This window comes from Mastomys coucha, unplaced genomic scaffold (assembly GCF_008632895.1).
Source record: "Mastomys coucha isolate ucsf_1 unplaced genomic scaffold, UCSF_Mcou_1 pScaffold14, whole genome shotgun sequence".
Lineage (NCBI taxonomy): Eukaryota > Metazoa > Chordata > Mammalia > Rodentia > Muridae > Mastomys > Mastomys coucha.
This window is the reverse complement of record NW_022196896.1, coordinates 39279546-39297568: the sequence shown is the minus strand read 5'-3', so window position 1 is coordinate 39297568 and position 18023 is coordinate 39279546. Positions and strand designations below refer to the sequence as shown.

The 18023-nt window shown below is 36.4% G+C and overlaps 1 protein-coding gene across 13 annotated transcripts in view; it reads right to left on the bottom strand.

Moving 5' to 3' along the window:
• The window catches only part of Cspp1 (centrosome and spindle pole associated protein 1), a 96604-nt gene that overhangs the window by 43782 nt on the left and 34799 nt on the right, over positions 1-18023 (bottom strand). For 7 of the 13 annotated variants that reach the window (XM_031366832.1, XM_031366828.1, XM_031366830.1 and 4 more), the window contains 6 exons: positions 17103-17201; positions 15877-16274; positions 9110-9196; positions 6250-6320; positions 1843-1936; positions 641-698 (listed from right to left, as the gene is read on the bottom strand). In XM_031366832.1, coding sequence (XP_031222692.1) covers positions 641-698; positions 1843-1936; positions 6250-6320; positions 9110-9196; positions 15877-16274; positions 17103-17201 — 807 coding nt within the window. Of the gene's footprint in view, positions 1-142; positions 185-640; positions 699-1842; positions 1937-6249; positions 6321-9109; positions 9197-15876; positions 16275-17102; positions 17202-18023 lie in introns of all 13 variants that reach the window. The other 6 variants (XM_031366826.1, XM_031366825.1, XM_031366829.1 and 3 more) reach the window with 2 other exon arrangements.

Below are 18023 nucleotides of genomic sequence, written 5' to 3'. Positions count from 1 at the left end.
GGATTAAAGGCGTGCGCCACCACCGCCCGGCAAAACTAGAAGTCTTAACCATCATTAGCAAAAGAAACAAAAACTTTCAGCAAATAACCACTACACATCCAACAGCAACAAAGGGACTGCGGGGAAAGCAATAAATCGTTACCTCCTCCTTACTTAACTGCAATGATGTGTATGAGCCATTCCACTTAATGATGTTGAGAATTGCAAAAAGTCAAGTAAAAAGAGTATGATTATCCTTCTAGTTTCACAGTAACAAAATGAAAGACACAAGTTACACATTTTTAAAAAATTATTCTCATGAAAAATAAATTGTCAAGACATAGTTAAAAACAGTATTAACATCAAGTTTAAGTTACACTGGTTTAACTTTCCCATGGATGTGGCACATGTAAGCAGAAGATAAAACAAACTCTAAAAAATGATACACAAATGAAAGGGAAATCATCTTAGACTAACAGTGGGTAATATTTAACATCAGTTAACATTTCTATAGTTCATAGTAGTTATGATTGACAGTTATGAAAATCCAACTGAGCTGCTTTCTACAGTATCCCAGAATGTTGAGCCTCCCCTGCTACTAACACACTTGAGACTTCTTTGAATAAAGGATTAAACACTAAAAGATGCCAAGAACTCTTACCGATTTTTCACGGTCTTGTACTCCAGAAGTTGTAATTCCAAATGCTAACTCTTTTTCTCTAAACGAAATTAAGATTTTATAAATTGAAAAATTGTAGTAAACATACTTTGTCAAAATTACAGTCATAAATGAAATAGGTCTGTACATAAAGCCTGTATAATACATTTGCAAATACAAATAATTCCTTTGATAATAAAGCTTTAAAATCCTAAAGTCAAATTTAATCACAGTACATAAGAAACTGTAATTTACATGTCAAGTGCTTTAGAATACCTATGTCAAAATGAATACTGGAGATATTTCAAAGACAAAGTAATTTACACAGAATAAAAGATAAAAACAAAACCAAGTATTTTATAAAAGAAAAAAAATAAAACCTCCTTAAGAGCACATGTATATTTTCATGCCAAAAAGTTAAATTCTTTCCATAAAGATTTTTAAAGAAAGTCTCTCTAACACTGCAGAGATGCTCCGCAGTTAGAGCCCTTGTTGTTCTTGCAGACCACGGAGGCTCAGTGCTCAGCACTCACTTGGCAGCTCACAACCACCTGGAACCCCAGATCTACAGACCCAGGCACCCTCTTCTGGCCTCCAGGGAACCAGGCACACACACAGCATACGAAAAGGCAAACAGGCAAAACACCCATACACATAACATAAAAGAAAATCTCAATAGTAGAGACCTGGCTTAACTAACAAGCACAAGGCTCTGGGTTTGAAGGCCAGCACTACAAATATTAATGATTTTTTTTTTAAAGATAGCTTAATAGTAGATATGAAGACATTACTTTCCTCTTGGAGGTGAGAAAAAAAAAATCAAAGGTAACTTTCAAATTCTTTGGGACCAATATTCTTATTCCTAATCTCAATGCTTCACAGGTTAAGATTGTGAGAGGGTGAGAAGGATTAAAATTGATTAGTTATGTCTGTGAAACTGTCAAAGGAAAATTAATCAAAAGTAAAAAAGATTCTAGACAGGGTTGAATACAACGAAGCACTGTGATTTACTACACTTTATATGCGTGAATGTATGCTTACCATTTCTTATTTTCAAAGTAAACTACTTTTGAGTCTGTTTGTATATGGGCAATAACCTAGCAGACACTGGTAGGTGATTTGCAATCAAGTTACAATAGGAAAAACTGTCTCTTATTGTTGACCTTTCAGGCAAGCGCTTTCTGCTAAACATAAGCTTCCATTACCGTCTCTTCTTCTGCTGCTGTTCAGCTATCTGTTCCAGTAGTTCTTGCCTATATTTCTCTTTCCTTCTCTTGGTAAGTTCTCGATCTTCACCCCCTGGATTAAAAAAAAATCTTAACTCTTATTTATCACATGCAACTAAAACTCAAGGTTACGAAATTCACTGTTTAAGTGATTACTATAATTACGGGGAAAGTCACATCAATACACCAATAACTTTCTTAATTTATGAGTTCTAATCATGGGTCAAACATGACATGTATTAGTAATTGCCAAATTTTGCTCTGAGCAACTGAAGACTCTACTCCCCAACTCCTGATATGGTGGTTTGAATGAGAAACGCTCCTAAGTCCTGGGCTTTGGACACTTGGTCCGAGCTGGTGGCATTGTTTGGAAGAGTGCCTGAGTGGGCTGAGAACTTAAGGCCTTCCCTTACTTCCAGTTTGCTCTCTCTAATTCACGCTTATGGTTTAAGTTGTAAACTCTCAGCTTTCTCCTCCTATGCGGCCTATCACCTGCCTCCTTGTGGTCCCCTACCATAATGGAGTCTAACTGTCTGCCACTAGACACCAAATAAACTCTTCTTTAGGTTACCTTGATCACAATGTTTCACCACAGAAACAGAAGAGTAACTAAGATACCTTAGAAGCTTCTATATACTTCTTAAATTTAACAAGTGTCCATCGAAAAGTGAAAACGGTCCCTCTGTTTACTTCTAATGATCCCAATAATGGAGTTCCAACAATTGTATACCATGAAGGCCCTGAAGATCTCTCTCTCTCTCTCTCCTCTCTCCTCTCTCTCTCCTCTCTCTCTCTCTCTCTCTCTTTCTCTCTCTCTCTCTCTCTCTCTCTCTCTCACACACACACACACAACAAAAAATAGAAGAAATAATGAAGAAGAAAATGGAAGCCACTACAAAAAGGAAAACCCATATCAGGAGGTATTCTGTATAGAAGATAAAAAGCCACAAAAGATCATCACTCTGATTCTACATGAGAAGAAGTTCCGTTATCTACAAAACTGTGACTTTTTTAAACGCTCATCAGAAAGCTGCGGTTGTCAATATATACAAGAACTGAACATCAAGGAGTAAATCAGTAATCCATACAGAGGTGGGAACCCAAGCATCATAATGCTAGCAGACTATGGGGAAGAGGCAGCCGCCATACAGTGCATGAAAGGAACTAGCTGATCCTTCAACAGATTCCTAAAAGCCATCTGTGCATTAGAGTACACTACAGAGTCCCAGAACAAGAGGAATTTCTAGTCATCTGATGGCCTCTGCCAGAAGCTCACCAGAAAGAGAAGCAATACAAAGTTCTGAAAGAGACCTCTTAGGCACACCATATGTCCTGCTTTCCAGATTTCTCTCATATAAATCATATCAATCAATATAAAATTGATTTATATGAGATATAAATCAATCTCATATAAATCATATAAGGTAGGATAAATCAAATCCTACCATCATCTGGTAAGGACCATGGAACTGCTGCATGAAATCCTGATGGAAACCTTTCACAAAGATAAACCACCACTCTGGGGGAAAGACAGGAACAGTGAGAAAAACACATTCCTGAGACAGAGACAGAGAGCCCTCCACCAAACAGAAACAATAATCCATCCTCTTCCTCAGGTGCACAAAGGTCTTGCTGAAACCTGCTGAATAAGATTGCTCAAATAAGTCACTGCACGTCCCATCTATGGGCAAGAAGGTCAGATAACTAATACTTCTCTATATGACTGGCAAAACCAGAAAAAAACAAATCATTAATATCAACCAGCCTGATTTAACTGAGTTACAAACCATTATGATTGGCAACCAGACCATAAACAATCTTTTAAATACACACTGTATTTTCTAAGCCATTAAAAAGATTATTTACCTAGGCATGGTGGCTCATGCATGTAATCTCAGTAGATCTCAAGTTGATGTCCAACCTGGACTATAGTAATTTTTTGAAACAGTGTCTCAGAGAACAGAAAAGAGAAGAAAAGAAGCACACACATGTAATTTCAGCACTTAGAAAGTAGACAGAGTTGTGAATTCAGTCAGCCTGAGCTACAAAGCAAGTTCTAGTCCAACTTGGGTTACTCAAAAAGATTCTGTCTCAAATATTCTAAACCAAAAAAGTAAATAAAAAGCTTTTAAAATCTTTTAATAAATCCCACAAACGTGAAGTAATATTTTGTGAACTGTGCTCCCAGACTATAAGAGACACCAACACGCATTAAGAATGTAATTCTGTGGCGTAACTCTTAGCTGGTAGGCACAACAGTGCTCAACTCAATCCCTAGAAATGAGATACAAAAAGGCAGTAACAAAAATACAAAACTCAAGGAAAGCTTTCAATTGTATAAATTTAAGTATATACATTTAAGTAATTCGTGTTCTCTTCTAAATGCCACAGTACATTGTTATTTCCCTCCAAACTTGCTCATGCGCTCCCCCAACCCCGCCCTGCTAAGAAAGGGTGTGTACCAGTGGTTTACAGCCTTCCTAATGAATGCTGTGAACTCTTTAATAGAGTTCCTTATGTTGTGATGACCCCCAACTACAAAATTATTTCATTGCTACTTCATAACTGCAATTTTGCTACTGTTATGAACCATTATGTAAATAAATATCAGATATGCAGGATATCTGATACACAACCCCTGTGAAGATTGAGACTGACAGATTGAGAACCACTGGTCTATGTAGCCCTGGCTGTCCTGGCACTTATTATGTAGACCAGGATGGCCCCAGATGCACAGAAATCTGCTTGCCTCTACCTCACCTCCAAGTGCTGCTATTAAAGGTGTGTACTACCATGTTCAGCTTAGCTTTATTTTGTTTTTTTTAATTAAGTAAAAGTCCCAAATGAGATATCTGAAGCTAAACAATAGGAAAATAAATTTTAGCACAAGTGGAGTTAGAGTATTTTCATGACCTGCACAGTTGTAACATGAGATGAAATCCACCACCTTTAGAGATGTGTAAGCTCCCTCCCTGTACAAACATCGTCCCGCTCACTGCAAAGCCTGGACTATGTGGCACCTCTTGCTCACTGCAAAGCCTGGACTATGTGGCATGTCGCCCGTAGTTCCTGACTGCATACCAGTGACCTCAGTACACTCCTCTGTAAATGGCAGAGTAACCTTCTTGCTGATAAAATTAACTTTCAGCCTGCTCTCAGCTTACTACTTCTCCTTTTACCATCCATTCAAAATACAGCCTAAGCATGTGTCTTTATTCTTATCTAAAAGATTAACTTGCTCAAACCTTATAGGCCACAAGAACTAAGTTTTTGTGAGCATAACCATCTTTCTCACAATAGTCATTTCTAGGAAATAAATGTCTAAAAATACCAGCTGACTATGTCTCAAAGACAAAATTTAACTTTTAGGTTGCTTTTAGCATATCAACCTAATATGCTATTCAATTTTCTCGTACCTTTCTAAAACCAAATTTTAGCTAAGCTTTCAAAGTGTCCATTCAAAGAACAACTTCTTTTGTATAGAAAGCTATAAGCAAAGACCAAGGCTCACCATACTATTTCTGAAATGAAATGAAGACAAACATAATATACCAAAACAAAAGGACTACATTCAGTAATAACCTCGACCTTTGATTAAAAAAAAAAATAGAAAATTTGGGTCATCATGATTTTGAAAAAAAAAAAAACACTTATTCAGAAACTATATAAAAAGAATAAGTATGATGGTTTTAATATAAATGGCCCCCATCAGCTCATATATTTTGAATGCTTAGTAACTCTTTGATAGGATGATGACGTGGGTCACTAGTGTGGGCTTTAGGTTTGAAAAGCCCTTGAAAAGGCCAAGAGTCTTTCTCAGTCTCTGAGAGTCTGAGTTTTTTTTCAGTTCTCTCTGTCACTCTCTATGTCTGCCTGTGTCTCTGTCTTTGACAGTCACAGTCTCAAATCTCTCTCTGCATCTCTCTCTCTCTGTATCTCTCTCTCTGTCTCTCTCCCTCTGTCGGTCTGTCTGTCACACACACACACACACAAGAATAATGATTAAGGCGCAAGAGCAGTAGAATGAAGTGTTCAAAAGAAGTGAAATAAAATACAATAAGCAAAGAATATGAAGAGTTACATATAAAATAGAATAAAAAGAAACATTCATATCAAAATCCTAGCTTAAAAAAAAAATAAAACCTTATTACTCAAACTGATTTCAGCTATCATCTATAACCCATATAGCTAATTTAGTTATTTAACTTTAAGGTATCAACAGTCCTATACAATGCATACTAAATGCTTAGTATGGTACCCATCATAAAGTAAGCCTCAATAAATGCCTGCTGTTATTCACAAAGGCATCATTACTTACAACACTGAGTTCTCACTAAGGACATTTAATTCAACAAAGGTCTAATCAACTGAAAATGCTGGACATACCAAAGAGCATGCCTGCAAATGGACTCGTGATAGCAAGGTCAGCACATTTGGGTGGCCCATTATCTTGAACACTAAAACAAACAATATGAGAGAGTAAATATTAAAATCCAGGTATTTTTAGGAAATAAAAATTCAACATAAAGGCTGGAAAAAGTGGCACATGCCATTAATGCCAGCACTTGAGAGGCTGAAGCAAAGGATTGTGGAGTTGAGGCCAGCCTGGGCTACACAGTAAAATTCAATTACATGTAAAAACCCCATGTCTTGAAGAACAAAAAATAAGGAGTTGAGAAGGCTCAGTGAGTAAATGACTTGGAATACATGAGGACCTGTGTTCAACCCTGAGCACACAGACAAGAGCTAACTCAGCCGTGCATGTCTATAATCCCACAGCTAGGGAGGGGCTACAACAGTGCCCAGGGCTTGCTAGCCAGCCATGGCAGCTCTGCATTCAGGCCAAGTCCCATCTCAGAGAATACAGTGGAACAGGATGCAGGAAGACACTAGAGGGTCACTTCAGCCTTCACAACACCTGTACATACATATGCCCTTGAAGAAGAAAAAGGGAATAGGAATTATCCTTTCTTTCAAAAATGCTAGTTAAAACTATGGCATTTTATTTCTTTATTCTTTAGCCTGCTTCACTGGGTCCACAGATTAGAAATCTTTTTCATATGAAATACCACACACACACACACACACACACACACACACACAACTCCTAACTATAGTCCCATTTAGAAAAGAAGATTATCCCTTTGGAGATTAAAAAAAAAAAGTCTTTAAAAAGAATTTAAAAAACAAACTTTCTTGAAAGAAAAAAAAAAAACAAAGAGAAGTTGGATCTTCATGAAAACCTAATTGGAACAGCGAGTTTTCTAACAGCCAGTGGCGGTATCTATCTGTTTTCTCTAAGAAAGGACACCGTTCAGCACAGGCATCACCTTCATCATACTGTATTTAGGATAACTTACTGTCTTCATGCTCAGCATACATCAACTGTACAAGTTCCACTGAGACCTTTCCATACATATTCAGTCCCCCATTACCCTGTCATGATCCTGTCCCTGATCCTAGTCTTTTTTTTGAGGGGGTGGGAGGAGAAGATGTCTCATGCACCCCAGCTTCACCTTGAATTTCCTCTAAAGCCTAGAAGAACCTTGAACTTCTGACCCTCCCACCCTTAGTGCCGGGGTCACAGGTATGCTCCCATGTGAGGTTTATGATACCCTGGGGGTTAATCCCTGGGCTTTGTCCATGTGACAACCAGTCACCCACTAAGCCACATCCCCAGAGCTCCTGTGGGTTTGCTTTACATTTCAACAATTTTAAATTTTTTGTTTGTTTTTATAATACATGTGGCATGGTTCAAGTGTGGAAGTCAGAGGTCAACCTTGGCAGTTCTCTCCCACATAATGTGGATTCCAAGGATCAACTCAGGTCATTAGGTCTCTGGCAAGCACCTTCACCTACTGGGGCATCTTGATGGCCCATGTGTTTTCCTTTAAGTTTTTGTTTTTTAAAAAAAAAAAAAACTAGGGGGCTGGAGAGATGGCTCAGCGGTTAAGAGCACTGACTGCTCTTCCAAAGGTCATGAGTTCAAATCCCAGCAACCACATGGTGGCTCACAACCATCTGTAATGAGAGCTGATGCCCTCTTCTGGTGTGTCTAAAGACAGCTACAGTGTACTTATATATAATAAATAAATAAATCTTAAAAAAAAAAAAAACTATTCATACTTATGGACAACACAAAAAAAGCACCAAAATGAAACTATAAAGTTATTTGCTTTGTTATCAATATAAACTTGAATACTAATTTTACAGTATAAGTATTAAAACTCTACCAATAAGCAAAAATAAACAAATAAAAAATAAACTTAAAAACTCACACTGCGGGGACATGTTCAATCCATTTTCAGTCCAACTGCAGGACCAGGACTTCAAGGTAATCTTTTAAGTATGTGTATGTGCCTGCTGAGGTATCAGATTCCTCTGGCACTGGAATTCCAGGCAGCTGCTAACCTATCAGATGTATTGCTGGGACTCAAGCCTGAGTCCTCTACAAGAACAGTGTAACTTCTTGTGTCATCTCTGCAAACTACAATTCCCAGATGTTTCAAATCCATTACAACACCCTTCAATTATGTTATTTCTCCTTCATTCTTTCAAACTAATTTATATCCTTTATAATGAGAGAGGCTTACGCTGAAAGCCCTTCCTAGCTTTACTAAAAAATTACTTTTGAAAATAATGGTGTAGGCCCCCCCCCCATGAAGTTAATTAAGTCTGAGTCTTGGTCTCCACAGCGAGTTGATGCCAAAATAAATCCAGTGTGTTGTCAGCAGGCTGAACCAGGAGCACAGAGCTCCAGAAAGGAATTCCTATGCAATAAATATCACTTAAATAATGGTGTATCTCAGTGGTAAAGTGCTTGCCTCACCCAGTGATTTGTGTTCAAGCCATAGCCCAGAAGGAGGAGAGAGAACTGAGAATGCTGAAGGAAATACTGTAAGTACTCATTCCCGGTACCTTACCTTTCTTCCCTACTTTCTCTCACGAGTAAAGGAGGGTTGCTAACACACTAACTATACTTTTCTACTTTTTCCTGAAGCCAGTTTTAGGCAGGTGCTGTCTCAGGGTATGAAGACTCAAGAAGATTATTGCTGTGCCGGGCGGTAGTGGCGCACGCCTTTAATCCCAGCACTTGGGAGGCAGAGGCAGGAGGATTTCTGAGTTCGAGGCCAGCCTGGTCTACAGAGTGAGTTCCAGAACAGCCAGGACTACACAGAGAAACCCTGTCTTGAAAAAAACAAACAAAAAAAAAAAAAAAAAGAAGAAGAGAACTGCTGTCACATACCTTCTTTTTTCAGCAGATGAGATCTGTTTGTTTGGCGCTTCTGTGACATCATCCCTGTCCACACACCCTTGTCTGCTCCCATGCGGCCTTAAAAACACATTAGCTTATAGAGCACATCGCACATACAGTAGATCTTATATCTCTAGGGTTCTACAGTCTGATGTGTTAGCATAAGATGAGCAAAAGACATTGCTGACAGATTACTGCAACTGCATCCTAAAGTTAATTCAAATTAGATTTGCCTCAAATATGATCTGCTAGTTAACAAGAAATAGAATTAACATTCAAGTTTGCTGTTGTTTTCATGTATAAGAATATACTAGGAAAGTTCTGTATAATGCTATAATGCCAGACACTAATGCATGTTTTTTAACTAAAATTATTGTAAACTACTTCTATACAACTTCTAGAATATTTTATTTCAGTATTACATTTAAATATTTAATTTTTTAATTTAATGCCTTTTTCATTTTAAAAATTAAATATTTTAATTTTTATGTCTGTGTGTGTGTGTGTGTGTGTGTGTGTGTACCCTCATTGTTATACAAAACCATGTCTTTGCTGATACCTGAGGAGGCCAAAAGAAGGTATCAGATCAACTAGAACTTGAGTTCAAAGAGGTTGTAGGTCATTCAGTGTGGGTGCTGGGAACTAAACTCAGGTCCTCTGGAAAAGCAGGAAGAGCTCTTAACCTCTGAGCCATCTCTCCAGCTATAGATATAAGATAACATACTAACAGATTACCAATTGGTTACTATGGTAATTATAGGCACTGTCAGCAGTCCAAGCCTTATTCTGGACATGGAGCAGACAACACCCCTGTACACACTAAAGTATATAAGCAGAACTTAAAACAAAATTGTTTTTTAATTAAGACACATACATTCTGGGAATGATTTCATTATACATAAAACCACGGTTTTTAAATTAAAAATTGGCACAGTAAACCCCATGAAAGAATTAAAAAGCTAAACAGAAAACATTTTAAAACAACCTGATGCAGAGCAAACCTGAAGAACCTTCACTTATAAGATCATAAAGAATAAAAACAAAGTTAGAATTTAATTTTCTTCTATAAAAAAGCAGACATTTAAAACAGTGAAAATGTTTTCAACTATTTTTTTTCCATTTGGCAAACACCGATTTGTTTTTTTTTAATATAATTTCTTATGCCAGAGAAACCAGCATAAATTTTTATATGAACATTTATTAGCATCCACGATAACATTTCACAAGACATATTTTTTTATGTGGCTGTTAACAAATTATATTTTCCTTCTAAAAAAGATGAAAAATATGGTTGAAAAACTATACCATTTAACATAAAGTTGCTGATCAGACTAAGTATTCTGGCCACGCTCAACTATAAAAGAAACAAATAATGCACTCTACCAACGAGCCTGCCGACCACGGTCCTCACTTGGTCCCACCACAAACCACAATCACACTTATCTGGAGGAAATGTACTCATATAGTAGTCCTGATAACACAAACCACAAACGTACTTATCTAGAGGAAATATACTCATATAAAGCTAGCATTACTTAAACTGAAGCACAGATAACACAGATTTCTTTTAAAATAACTCATCAATCTATTTCTTCTACTAAGAGCAAAGATAAATAAAAACACAAATTCCAGTTTTTAATGAACTGGAATTAATAACTAGTATACCCTTCATATTTAGTTATACTGCATCAATATAATACACGTGTGCAGAAAATCTAGCGCAGCAGCCTTAAGAGTGCCTACACTAAGGAAGGACTGTTACATGGTAGTCCTTGACTGTCAGCTTACAACACAGGTTTCAGGAGGTTCCCACCAGTCTAAGAACTAATTACTGAGTGTGTCACTGTTCCTAAACTATTTGCACAAACAATATAAGCTATAAAGAAAAATTGGCTCTCTTATAGGAAGCCCAAATGTTAGCTTGTGCTAGGACACGGCGTGTGTGTGTGTGTGTGTGTGTGTGTGTGTGTGTGTGTGTACACACAAATATATGCACACATATACATCTGGTTTGCCTCTGATTCTGCCCCACGCACCTTTTCCCTTTGCTGATCTTCCTTTCTGTCCTATAACTATAGTAAATTACTGCTGCCTGCTGGGTGTGTTGATCTGTCTGCAATCCTACCACTTAGAAGCCTAAGGCAAAAAATAAATAAATAAAACAAGAAGCAAGATGATATCTCAATAAAACTAACATACACGGAGTCATAGCAGTGAGTATGACTCGACACAAAAAACTATGAGACGTTCTCAAGAATCACCAAGCTCAGAAGTGGCATTAGGGACCTGCCTTGACACACAAAAGTACATGGTGGCCTACAATTATCTATAATGAGATCTGGTGGCCTCTTCTGGCATGTAGACAGAGTATTGCATTCATAATAAATAAATCTTTAAAAAAAAAAAAAGCAAGCAGAAAAATACAAACTTATTACTTTAGGTCCCAGAATTAAAAGGCAATTAAAAACACATAAATTTGTTCTAAAATTTACCAAAGAACTACAGCTTCCTATATTTTCAGCTAACTTGTCTAAAAACAATATTTGTATTTACAACCTTAACTGTAATAGTCAGAGCCAAGAACCCACACAAAAATATAGCTCATGGTCTCTTCAGCACATTTACTCCTAAGCTTAATGCTCTACAGATTAAGATTGTGAGAGGGTGAGAAGAATTAAAATTGCTAATAAATAAAACTACAAAACCCATAGAATAATATAAGACCTTTTAAAATGCTTCAGATATAGAGATTCATGAACCAAGAGGTAGTTTAGAATCTTAGTCAACTTTTTATTCTTAATAAATTTAGGACTGAAAATTCAATAGCCATATTGAATCTCCATACATTTCACCTTTCTGTAGGAATGGGTATCAAACTCAGGGACTTGAAAATACTGGGTAGACTGTACAGTGGTGATGCACACCTTTAATACCAGCATTTGAAGGCAGAGGCAGGTGAGTTCAAGGTCAGTGGTCTGCAGAATGAGTGAGTTCAAGGAGAGCCAAGGCTACACAAAGAAACCCTGTTAAAAATCTAAAAAAGAGCCGGGCGGTGGCACACACCTTTAATCCCAGCACTTGGGAGGCAGAGGCAGGCGGATTTCTGAGTTCGAGGCCAGCCTGGTCTACAGAGTGAGTTCCAGGACAGCCAGGGCTCCACAGAGAAAACATGTCTCGAAAGAAAAAAAAAAAATCTAAGAAAGAAAATATTGAGTAGATAAACACTCTATCATTATGCTACATACATCATAGCCACCTGATTCTGTTTTTAAAAAAACTATATATTATTTTTATGGAATTTACTTCATTTGCTAATTTTCTTGTTTAATTAAGAAGCTTTACCTTAACGTTTGATGTATTTACTCTCAGCTCTCTTTAGTTTACAATATTTTTTATGGTGGATTAACAGCTCTTTTAGGAACTGTTCTGAAAGCAAGTAGGAGCCTCACCATTGCTGCCTCACAGCCTCTCAGCCTAAGCTGCCCTCCAAACTACCCAGCGGTCGTGCACTGATGACTAAGACTACTCAGGCCAATGCCCGAGAAGCTCTCTGATTGGCTATGATGTCAGAGCTACAGCCAAATGAAAACTGTTCTTATAGCCGAGAAATGATCTTTGCTAAGGGTTAAACCGCTCTACAGTGTATGTAATTACATACACAGGTTCACACACGACACCTCAATCCATCAATATTGCCCTTAATATTCAGAGACATGAATTATTACATTTAAACAGAAATTATAACTTGATTTACATTTTGAAGCTGTGAGTTTCCATGCATCCATGCATGTGAGTGATGTAACTGGCGCATGTAAGTAATGTAACTGGCTCCTGAGTCCTGCTCTCAGGATTTCTGAGATGCTGCCTTGTGAGCAACATTAACCCATCATTTCCAGCTCTCTTCCATTTCTGTAGTTAGTATTTTTCTAGTATCTTTAGTGTGAAAAAAAAATCTGTTGAAAATGGGGCTAGAGAGATGGGTCAGAAATCAGAGCACATAAATCTCTTGCAGAAGGCCCTGGTTCAGTTTCCAGAACCATAGGAGATGGCTAACAACGGCCTGAAACTCCAGATCCCGGGAATATGAAATCCTCTGACCTTCACCATTTTGTACATGCACATTGTACACATAAACTTAGGAACATATACATACACATAAAATTTTTTAAAAATGAATCTTTTAAAAATTACTAAAACGACCTTTCTGAAGAAAAATTAAAGGTACAAAGTGAGAAGCAAACACCAATGGATAGCTTCTAATTAGACATTTCTCATTTGTATCTTACATATTAAATCTAAGGGAACATATACACTAGGCACTTAATCTATGTGATTCGTACAGATTCAAGTTTCAGAGAAAGAACTACTTCAGAACTTTACTAAATATCTATTAATTATAAATATACAACTATATTTAAATTGAATGGAAATGTTAAACCACATTAATCACACAGAAACTGAAAAACAGCATTTCCAATACTGGAAACTTCTTTGACTAGTTAATAGTAAAGTAAAAGATTAAAAAATAGTATGTTAACTTCTACTCAGTTAATAAATAATAAACACTAGCATAATTCAAAGTATCATTTAAAAAACCCTATTTACATTCAACTTCAGAAATCTCAATACACACAAACACACAGAATACAAATCGTTAGTCATAGTGAGAACCACTTTGTTAATTATTTAAGAACACTGACCAATTCATGGTATGACTTTAGGAAAAAAAAACCCACTTCCTGGAGAGCTTTCACTGCCCTATCTTTAAGAAAGAAATGTACCATTCATTATACAGCAGGTATGTTAGGAAGTTGTAAGGTAAGGAGAAAGAAACTGATACCAAAATTATAAAAATAAAGCATCACTATAAAAGTAGAATTGATCAAAAACTTTTAAAAAAATGCAGGAACGAGGAAATCTCAGAAAATAGGGTTACTTCTTTTACTAACAACTACATCCATTAAATATAACCTATGGAATGACTAATGTGAAACTTTTTTTCAACTAGGAGATGGATATATAACCTGTATTATCAAGAAACATGAGAAACAGCCAAACATATGAAGATGTGGCAGCTGATATATTAACAAAATATAGCCTTCTAGTTTGAAGAAATAGTGTTCAGAATTGAGATCATAAGAACTCATCCTTGCCAGGCAGTGGTGGCACACACCTTTAATCCCAGCACTTGGGAAGCAGAGGCAGGAGGATCTCTGAGTTCGAGGCCAGCCTGGTCTACAGAGTGAGTTCCAGGACAGCCAGGGCTACTCAGAGAAACCCTGTCTAGAAAAAAAAAAACAAAAATCAAAACAAAACAAAAAAGAACTCATCCTTACATAATCTCAATACAATTTAAGGAAGTTGATAGAGGAAGGTCACTGGGGTCCCTGCACTCAAAGATACAGGAGGTTATGATACAGTCCTCAAATGATTAGAATACAACTAGTGCATTTGTTTCCATATGTGAAAAGCAAGGCATCAATTGTCAAAGTCTCAAAAAATTCCAGACTTAAAGTTCTGTTTTCATTATATTCTGGTGGTAATTATCATAAAGAGGATATAAAAGCTTTACAAAGTTCTCAGGTACAGAGAAGGCACCATCAAGATTCCAGGAGTACCTGTGCTTTCCACACTGGGAACTGAGAGGTCTTTTAATAATATAAGATATTATAAAAGGATTTGGAGCATTTTCTGAAGTACAAACAATTGGATTCAGCTCAAAGAAACTACAATATACAATCCACATTTCTAATTCTTGATATCAAATTTAAATTCACATTATCTAAATTAGGATACAGAATAAAGACACATGTCAGCTTTGTACTGTTATTAGTAATCAAAATACTGACAATACGCATTGATTCCTGATATTTTCTAAAATACTAAAAAAAATTAAATATTCAGACTATTAAACAAAACAGGTCCCAAAACTTACAAGTAATCCTTCAAGTTAGCCTACAAATGTAGGCTCTGTAGTATTTCTATAGCTAATAGTTAGGAAAATATATGCCAAGTTATGCAATATGGTAAATAAAAACAACAACTTATAGTTAAGAAGTTCCAAACAACATCACAAAATCAATAGTTAAAGGAAATGAAAAACCCTGGGAAATCTGACTGTGAAAAGTCAATGTCTTTTCAATTACATAAAGCCCATTTAAAATACATTGATAAAGATACTTGATATGTACAAACAGTAAAGGCACACACTGCATTTCATCTATGTTACAATGTCCCTTTTTCCATACATTTTAACATCTAATACTAAGGTGCCAATCAATCTAGCTTTAACTCACTGCATAGAGAAGTGGGCTTTAGCCCTGTCAGTCATCCGGGAAGCTGTGATCCAAAACAACCTGAGTTCTTACCTTGGAATTTCTTTGAAGCCACCAGCAATAGGAATCCAGACTGTGAATCTGAATCCATTGCTGCTTTAGAATTCAAATTCACATGCAAGATTTTGGTTCTTTTTTACTCTCCTACTTGGTTAAGGCTGAGACAAGAAATGCCTCTATAAGAATGCTTCCATTCACTTTTAGACTAAGGGGATACACGTTCTCCTTTCTAGCTTTAACAAGGTCCTCATTCTGAATGTTTTATCTCCCTTCAATGACACATAAAATAATGGTGTTTCACAAAACAGACAGTCTAACTAAATTAAATACAATAAATCAAATAAAACTGCTTTTCTCTACTGTAACTATAAAACTAACAGCATATTAAGTAAATAAAGAGAATAAAAATGAAGGTGTAAATACCTGTCATTTGTATAAACTCTCAAAAGTCTTCTATCAAAATCACTTTCAAATCTAAACCTCTCATCCATTTCTTCACTTACGTCAGGATCTCGGTCAGCTCTACAATATTGTCTGTCAAGCAGACGCTCTTCATTAAACCTACGAGCTCTTCTCTCTGGAACACCAGCCTTGCTGGAAAAGCGTTGATGTTTTGTACCAGAAATGCCTATTTCTTCATTTGTCAGTTTAAGCAGTCTTCTGTTCCTTAATTCAATTTCATCACCAAGCTGTGGGTACTGGCCCTCCTCTCGCAGTCTTTCGTAGGAGGGTCCCTCTGAGTGTCTGTATGAAGTCTGGATTTGTGAAGGCAGATCAGACTTACTTTGAGTAACAGGGCTTTTATTTCTTTGACTCTTAGGCTGTTGAATTAAAAAAGAAACAAAGCTTAATGAGACATTATCATATATAATTTAATTAAAGTCTTTATTAAATAGAAGTCTAATAACTATCCTTAAAATATATTAATATATATCTCAACTTTGATATTTAATAAAAAAGCCATTAAAGTAAGAGAAAAATAAATGAATCTTTTTTAAAGAGCCAAAGGGAATCATTAATTTATATTTACCTAAAATTACATATATCTTGCATGTATGTGTGTTAAATGATGTTATGTCAGCCAAGTGCAGTGGCACGCACCTTTAATCAAGGCTGAGGCAGGTAGATCTCTGTAAGTTAGAGGCCAGAGTGGTATAAACACAACTAATGCCAGGCGAGGAGGGAGATACTCCTCCATGAGAATGAACCCCTAACTCGATGCCAACACCAAGTGGTCGGCCCTTAAACCATATTTATATAAGCAACGTTAAAGGGACTCCACAGCTTTATATTTATATATTTATGCATCATATATATGTAACAATAACAATTAAAGAAAAGGAGGCCATATATTTGAAAAGGAATAGGGAACAACATGGAAAGACTTGAAGGGAGGAAATGAGAGAGAGGAAATGATATATTTTTTAAAATGATTTTAAAAAATAAAATTTTAAAAAGAACTCCATCTTTCAGTTATTCTATTACATAAAAAAGTAGCCTAGAAACTGTCAAAATTTAAAAACCACTTAAAATAAAAACAAAGTCAAGGAGGGTGGAGCAAACATGACCACCACACTAGCACCACCCACCTGCTAGCAGCCCACCCATGCAGGTGATATTAAAAACCACCTTATAAAAGTAAAACATACCTCAATATTCTTTTCTACCTGTCTGACTTGTTCTGTGGATTCTGCCTTACCCCTGAGAAATTGATTGTATTCTCGGTTGCGTTCAAGTTTCAACCTTTCCTTTACAAAAAAATTAAAAGGCAATGTTAACTTCAGCTTCAAGGAGGAGGGGAGCCTTTCATGAAAGCAGAAGCATACACATCAGAACTCTTAGCTTTCCTAATGATTTTAAGGACAGAAAGTCTTTGAAGGGCATAAACAGGGAACTGACCTGCAAATATACATGAATTATGCTGTTTGATTCATTAACATATGAAGTCACTAAAAGACTGGAACTACTCCAGTTATAAACCATCGTGATTCTTTTTGTCCCAGTGCTTATCAGTATCATATCCCTCCTATTATCCCCCAGAGCACCAAAATACTTAGTACTATTTTATTCCCCAAGTTAAAGAAGAGCTAACACAAAATGATAAAAATCACATACACAAATTAAAATTCTGTAATAGAACTGCTCTGTTCAAATATATTGCATTAGGACATTTTCTTAAGTCCTACTGTGTTCAATGTTACTGAAACAACACAATCTAAAGGAGTACAAATTAGGTTTGCTTTTTGAAACTTAGTAACTGTCCATTGTATCTTACATACTATTTAATGTTGCTACTATTTCTTAGACAATCAGGGTTTGGATCAGTGGACTGATAGAAACACAGTTGGCCCAGCAATACTACCCTTTCACAACCACCCATGTCACTGATAACTGTATCACACAGACTTTGTGGCTCATGTATCAATGCTGAAATAATAAACTGAATACTTAAGTAAATAAAATAAAGAATCAACACATTAAAGAAGTCTATCACTAATGTCACTATCACTAATGTTTAAAATACATTTTCAAATGACTCAACTAGAAATTCCATAGACTTTTTAAAAGAC